Here is a 7,500-nt window from a genome sequence, read left to right as displayed (position 1 = left end):
AACATTACAGTACATGAGATTGATTTTGAAATCTGACAGACGCCATCTTCTAACTGGAAATTCACAACAGTGAATGGAGCCCCCCATTTCTGTCAAGTTCTGGAGAGATCCAGGTCTAGATGCTGCCCGATCCCATAGTTCTGGAGAGACCAAATAGACCAGACCCACTGACCCTGACGCTGTACCCCCACACATTTATATGAGACCAGACCCACTGAACCTTGACCCCCCACATTTATATGAGACCAGACCCACTGAACCATGACCCCCCCCACATTTATATGAGACAGACCCACTGAACCATGACCCCCCCCACATTTATATGAGACCAGACCCACTGAACCATGACCCTGTACCCCCACACATTTATATGAGACAGACCCACTGAACCATGACCCTGTACCCCCACACATTTATATGACACCAGACCCACTGAACCTTGCCTTCACACATCTGCACACATGTGTGTCTTCACAATATCCAGGTGGTTTTGAAAGTGTTAAAAGGTGCCTCTGTGGAGAGAGTAGAGCTGTCACCTAAGACACCTTGACAAGCTGAGAGATTAATGACCCTGTACGGCACAGCCACGCCCCTAAGCATCTACATATGCTTTGTCCTCAATCTAATCTCTGGAATGTTCTGTGTATAACTGGTCATTCCTCCGCGTCACCTGAGACGAGATCACTCATTGTTCCTCTAACAGAACAGAACATGAAGGCACAGGAGTCCTGGATGGAGGAACATCAACCATTAGGGGTCAAAGTTCAACACTGTTATGGCTCAACTTGCAGGACTAAGGACTCGCCCGCTCACTCATTCACACAACCACACACACACACACACACACACACACACACACACACACTTACTAAAACACACAAACACACACACACACACACACTTACTAAAACACACAAACACACACACACACACACACTTACTAACACACACACACACACACACACACACACACACACACACACACACACACTTACTAACACACACACACACACACACACACACATATCTATCATCACATGCTCAGAGATTGCTTACCATTTCAGGCCTGTGGTGGACTTTACTGTGGCCACCATTGGGCCCCTCTCCAGGCCTGTAGAGTAGAAAGAGAGACTCCATTCTGTACTAGACACCCCCCCCCCCCCCCCCCCCTTTAATTGAGGATGATGTCAAAAGTCATGAGCCACTTCCTGAGACTTTCATCTCCTAATGACTTGGAAAAGCTGTCAAGTTCTAAAAATAACGAGGTCACACACGCACGGTCAGACAGTGAAAATAATGTGGTCTTGTTTTGGGTGGTTGTGTCTCAGTGCTTCATCAACATCATGTGAGGAGGCGATGGGAGGAGGCCTTTCAGTCCTCGAGGTCTCAGTGAGGTTCTTGGCTGTAGTGTGTGAACTAGGGACAGATGCCTTTGATCTGATTTGATTCCTATTCACAAGCTAACGATTTCATTCAATTCGATTACATTTCCGATTCTTTATTGAGAGGAATGTGATATGAAATACTGTATAGCAGCTTTCCATATTTAGAGAGATGTTTTAAAAAGATCTGATACAGGGTAGCCACATTCCACCACGCCTTGGATACCAGGCATGGATACCAAATTCTTTGTCTCGCACTCTCGCTCGCTCTCTCTTCTCTCGCACTCTCTCTCTTCTCTCTCATACTCTCTCTCTCTTTCTCTCTCTCATACTCTCTCTTCCCTTGCACTCTCTCTCTCTGCTCTCACACTCTCTCCTCTCTCTCTCTCTCTCACTATTTTTTCTCTGTTCTGCACACGGCTGTGCTATGCTAACGCTACAGCATTAAGGTAGAGGCAGCATTGGGCTGTGCTATGCTAACGCTACAGCATTAAGGTAGAGGCAGCATTGGACTGTGCTATGCTAACGCTACAGCATTAAGGTAGAGGCAGCATTGGGCTGTGCTATGCTAACGCTACAGCATTAAGGTAGAGGCTGCATTGGGCTGTGCTATTCTAACGCTACAGCATTTAGGTAGAGGCAGCATTGGACTGTGCTATGCTATGCTAACGCTACAGCATTAAGGTAGAGGCAGCATTGGGCTGTGCTATGCTAACGCTACAGCATTAAGGTAGAGGCAGCATTGGGCTGTGCTATTCTAACGCTACAGCATTAAGGTAGAGGCAGCATTGGGCTAGCGGCTGACTGACGGTAGAGGCAGCATTGGGCTGTGCTATGCTAACGCTACAGCATTAAGGTAGAGGCAGCATTGGGCTGTGCTATGCTAATGCTACAGCATTATGGTAGAGGCAGCATTGGGCTAGCGGCTGACTGAAACCAGAGCGACTTGGCCCTGATCGGTCAGATCAGAACCCGATCGGGGCCTGAATCCACCGGGCAAAGACTCACACAGCCCATTTAGCTGGAAGTCCGCTGTTCCTAGATGCACTGTGTCTCATTTGTGTCTCATTTGAATATCTCTAACAGCTTACTTCCTTCCTCCTGGGGGCTAGGATAGAACATAGAGCTGTTCTGTTTGTGTATGTGTAGATGAATGACCTCTCTCTCTCTCTGTCCCTCTCTCTCTCTCTCTCTCTTCTCTCTCTCTCTCTCTCTCTCTGCACATATGTTTAATCCATCCCCTTATGTACTTGTGTGTGTGTGTTTGTGTGTGTGTGTATGTAGATCAACAGTAAAAAGAAGGAGTCAGCGTGGGAGTTCACCAAGAGTCTGTATGACGCCTGGTCAGGATGGCTGGTGGTCACGCTCACTGGCCTGGCCTCAGGTAGGACTGCTGCATATGCACACACGCACACACACACACACTTATTCACACACGCACACACACACACGCACACGCGCACACACACACACACACACACACGCACACACACTTATTCACACGCACACACACTTATTCACACGCACACACACACACACACACACACACGCGCACACACTTACACACACGCACACACACTTACACACACGCACACACACTTATTCACACACACACACGCACACACACTTACACACACGCGCACACACTTACACACACGCACACACACTTATTCACACACACACGCGCACACACTTACACACACACACACACACACACACACACACACGCACACACACTTATTCACACACACACACTTATTCACACACACACACACACACTTATTCGCACACACTTATTCGCACACACACACACACACACACACGCTTATTCACACACACTTATTCACACACATTTATTCACACACACACACACACACACACACACACACACACACACACATTTATTCACACACACACACACAGACACACACTCTGGGGTCCCAGACAAGCATAGCTGTTACAGAAAGGAAAGCTGAATAATCCAATCCGTCTCCGTCTCGTTGACCACACACGCAAACACTTCATTGGCCGACCCCTGTGCTGGAGAGTTGTCGGCTCCATAATGAATCAAATCTTCAGCAATTTGCCGGCTAACGAGCTAAACGAGCTCAACGAGCTCAACAAGGCTGAATTAAATTGCCTGAAAGAACCTCAGTGTCGTCAGGGCAACAGCCGCCATCTCAGATCCCCAGAGGTCATCGGCTTCCCTGCCTGGACGCCGTCTGGGCCAAAACTCTAATGGAGTTATGGCTGAATTTGCTATATGACCTTTTTATTTGGCCCTCCGTAATCGATTTCTGTGCTCGTCTTGATTGGCACTTAGAGGCTCAGTCTGTCAAGAGCCCGGCTAAGCTGTTTGTGATGGAACCTATTGTCAGGTTTGTGTGTGTGTGTGTGTGTGTGTGTGTGTGTGTGTGTGTGTGTGTGTGTGTGTGTGACCCCAAGAGATGAGAGAAAGGCCTGTCTCTTTTATACCTTCTAAGAAGATGACGAATGATTGAAACACATAATGAAGCATGGTGTTCATCGTCTAACGTTTAGGAAGTTAGATCATGAGTGTTCATCGTCTAACGTTTAGGAAGTTAGATCATGAGTGCTCATCGTCTAACGTTTAGGAAGTTAGATCATGAGTGCTCATCGTCTAACGTTTAGGAAGTTAGATCATGGTGTTCATCGTCTAACGTTTAGGAAGTTAGATCATGGTGTTCATCGTCTAACGTTTAGGAAGTTAGATCATGGTGTTCATCGTCTAACGTTTAGGAAGTTAGATCATGAGTGCTCATCGTTTAACGTTTAGGAAGTTAGATCATGAGCACCATGGAACCTCAGTGAAGGCTCCAGGAGTTTTAGGAAATCTTCTTCTAATGTAATGCAGGGGCGCTGGCCGGGGTGATAGACATCGCAGCCGACTGGATGAACGACATCAAGGAGGGCGTGTGCCTCACGGCCATGTGGTTCAACCACGAGCAGTGCTGCTGGGGATCCAACGAGACCACCTTCGCCGAGAGAGACAAGTGTCCGCAGTGGAAGACCTGGGCCGAGCTCATCCTGGGACAGGCGGAGGTAAGACAGACACAGACAGACAGGACAGACACAGACACAGACAGACAGACACAGACAGACAGACACAGACAGACAGACACAGACAGACAGACACAGACAGACAGACACAGACAGACAGACACAGACAGACACAGACAGACAGACAGACACAGACAGACACAGACAGACACAGACAGACAGAGACACACAGACAGACAGACACAGACAGACAGAGACAGACAGACACAGACAGACACAGACAGACACAGACAGACACAGACAGACAGACACAGACAGACAGACACAGACACAGACAGACAGACACAGACAGACACAGACAGACACAGACAGACACAGACAGACACAGACAGACACAGACAGACAGACACAGACAGACACAGACAAGACAGACAGAGAGACAGACAAGACAGAGACAGACACAGACAGACACTTCTTACGTAGGTGACTCGACAAACAGACCTGGCATTGGCCTGTTGCAGATTTGATTGACAGGTCTTTTCTAGAATCCCAAGTGTGAATAAAATCACAATATTTGAGTCACCATCGGTAAAGCTTGAATCAGTCTGAACAGTTTTCATTAGCCAAATATCCCAGAGTGAATACTAAAGGGAAAAGAATTGAAGACTGTTGAATTGTGATGTGCAGAATGCCTTTTGATCCCCCGCCCTCCTCCCGTCCCTCCTCCTCCCCCACAGGGTCCGGGGTCTTACATCATGAACTACTTCATGTACACGTACTGGGCGCTGTCCTTCGCCTTCACCGCCGTGTGTCTCGTCAAGGTGTTCGCCCCCTACGCCTGCGGCTCAGGGATCCCTGAGGTAAGACCAACACACACACACACACACCGTACGGCAAGCCATAGGGCACACATAGAGATTCTTAGTGCTTCTAACTGAGTGAAGTGCCAGTCTGTTTATAAGTGGGGGAGACCCAGGTGTTTCCTTGCATATGAAACACATTCTCATTATCATATTCATAATTACATTGCCACAACTTCTGCACATTGCATTGCCTGCAGAACAGCACAATGGCAGACAGCTCCAGCTTCTACCAGGAGCCACCCCATCCCCCGCAAGGTTCATATTCCATGGGGGAATCTGAGTCAGAAACCCCCTGAAATATCAGAGCAACTGGAGGGAAAGTTTAAACGGTTATAAGTTTGTATCATACCGCTCAGGGTTGCCAGGGTTAGTTTGTATCACACCGCTCAGGGTTGCCAGGGTTAGTTTGTATCATACCGCTCAGGGTTAGTTTGTATCACACCGCTCAGGGTTGCCAGGGTTAGTTTGTATCATACCGCTCAGGGTTGCCAGGGTTAGTTTGTATCACACCGCTCAGGGTTGCCAGGGTTAGTTTGTATCATACCGCTCAGGGTTGCCAGGGTTAGTTTTTATCATACCTGCTTAGGCCCCTTAGGTAATGGCTACAAAAGACTTGACAAGCAGATTAAACTCCCTGGCCTCAATCTTCAGCGACTGGCCTTTTTGATTGAGCTTTGGAATGTGAGGCTGGATTTCTCTAGCCTGGAGCTGCTATAGCCCATATCCCTGCCCAGGTTCTGTACCTGTTATAGCCCATATCCCTGCCCAGGTTCTGTAAGCATTATAACCCATATCCCTGCCCAGGTTCTGTAAGCATTATAGACCATATCCCTGCGCAGGTTCTGTACCTGTTATAACCCATATCCCTGCCCAGGTTCTGTAAGCATTATAACCCATATCCCTGCCCAGGTTCTGTAAGCATTATAGCCCATATCCCTGCCCAGGTTCTGTAAGCATTATAACCCATATCCCTGCCCAGGTTCTGTAAGCATTATAGACCATATCCCTGCCCAGGTTCTGTACCTGTTATAGCCAATATCCTTGCCCAGGTTCTGTAAGCATTATAGCCCATATCCCTGCCCAGGTTCTGTAAGCATTATAGCCCATATCCCTGCCCAGGTTCTGTAAGCATTATAACCCATATCCCTGCCCAGGTTCTGTAAGCATTACAGCCCATATCCCTGCCCAGGTTCTGTAAGGATTATAGCCCAAATGCCTATCTATCTGAGAAGGACTAAGAAGCAAGTGTTTGGGGAGTGGTTGATCCAGTAACTTTAAATTGAATTTTAAATGATGCTCATTTTCAGGCACATCTAAACCAAATATCGCCATTCTTAGGATCTCTAGAATACAATGAACACTGATTTAAAACTGCAAATGCTAGACTGGAGATTTGTTGATGTGTAAAAGTTAAATGTGCCAGGCTTTTAAAAAACAAAAACAGCCTTTAACATATAATGTTCTAAAGCCGTTGCTGGCTCACTAATGTGTCTGTATCTTGCAGCCCTGGGCCTGTGGGCACGTCTTATATATAGTTATTACTGGATAGATTCCTACAAATTAGATAGCTTTCTCTTTACCGCTGGACTTTGGCCATAGTCCCGTAGCGGAAGAAACCGCCCTGTTGTACAAAACAAGATTGATAATATGATGAAATAGTTTTAATGCAGTGCCAAAGCTGCCAAGCAGAGCTAGAATTTGCAGCGTCAGTCTGCAGGGCGCCCCCGTGTGGACTATAGCGGTACGGCAGGACCGACGGAGCACATGCAGAAATCATGCATAAGGATGAGACTGCATGTGAAATAGGGAAGGTGTGTGTGTGTGTGTGTGTGTGTGTGTGTGTGTGTGTGTGTGTGTGTGTGTGTGTGTGTGTGTGTGTGTGTGTGTGTGTGTGTGTGTGTGTGTGTGTGTGTGTGTGTGTGTGTGTCTCAGTTGCCACCATCCAAACTCAATCACTCAGTGTTTTTACCTGAAAACAGACACATCACTGTGTCTTGTCATAGTGACACATCACTGTGTCCTGTCATAGTGACACATCACTGTGTCCTGTCATAGTGACACATCACTGTGTCCTGTCATAGTGACATCACTGTGTCCTGTCATAGTGACATCACTGTGTCCTGTCATAGTGACATCACTGTGTCCTGTCATAGTGACATCACTGTGTCCTATCATAGTGGCACATCACTGTGTCCTGTCATAGTGACATCACTGTGTCCTGTCATAGTGACACA

At 47.4% G+C, this 7,500-nt stretch overlaps 1 protein-coding gene across 7 annotated transcripts in view; it reads left to right on the top strand.

Moving 5' to 3' along the window:
- clcn3 (chloride channel 3) overlaps positions 1 to 7,500 on the top strand; it is a 46,777-nt gene that overhangs the window by 23,216 nt on the left and 16,061 nt on the right. For all 7 annotated transcript variants that reach the window (XM_031584497.2, XM_031584502.2, XM_031584500.2 and 4 more), the window contains 3 exons: positions 2,667 to 2,766; positions 4,258 to 4,445; positions 5,141 to 5,263. In XM_031584497.2, coding sequence (XP_031440357.1) covers positions 2,667 to 2,766; positions 4,258 to 4,445; positions 5,141 to 5,263 — 411 coding nt within the window. The remainder of the gene's footprint in view (positions 1 to 2,666; positions 2,767 to 4,257; positions 4,446 to 5,140; positions 5,264 to 7,500) is intronic.

The sequence above is a fragment of the Clupea harengus genome, chromosome 18 (genome assembly GCF_900700415.2).
Source record: "Clupea harengus chromosome 18, Ch_v2.0.2, whole genome shotgun sequence".
Classification (NCBI taxonomy): Eukaryota; Metazoa; Chordata; class Actinopteri; order Clupeiformes; family Clupeidae; genus Clupea; species Clupea harengus.
This window is presented reverse-complemented; position numbering and strand designations above follow the sequence as displayed.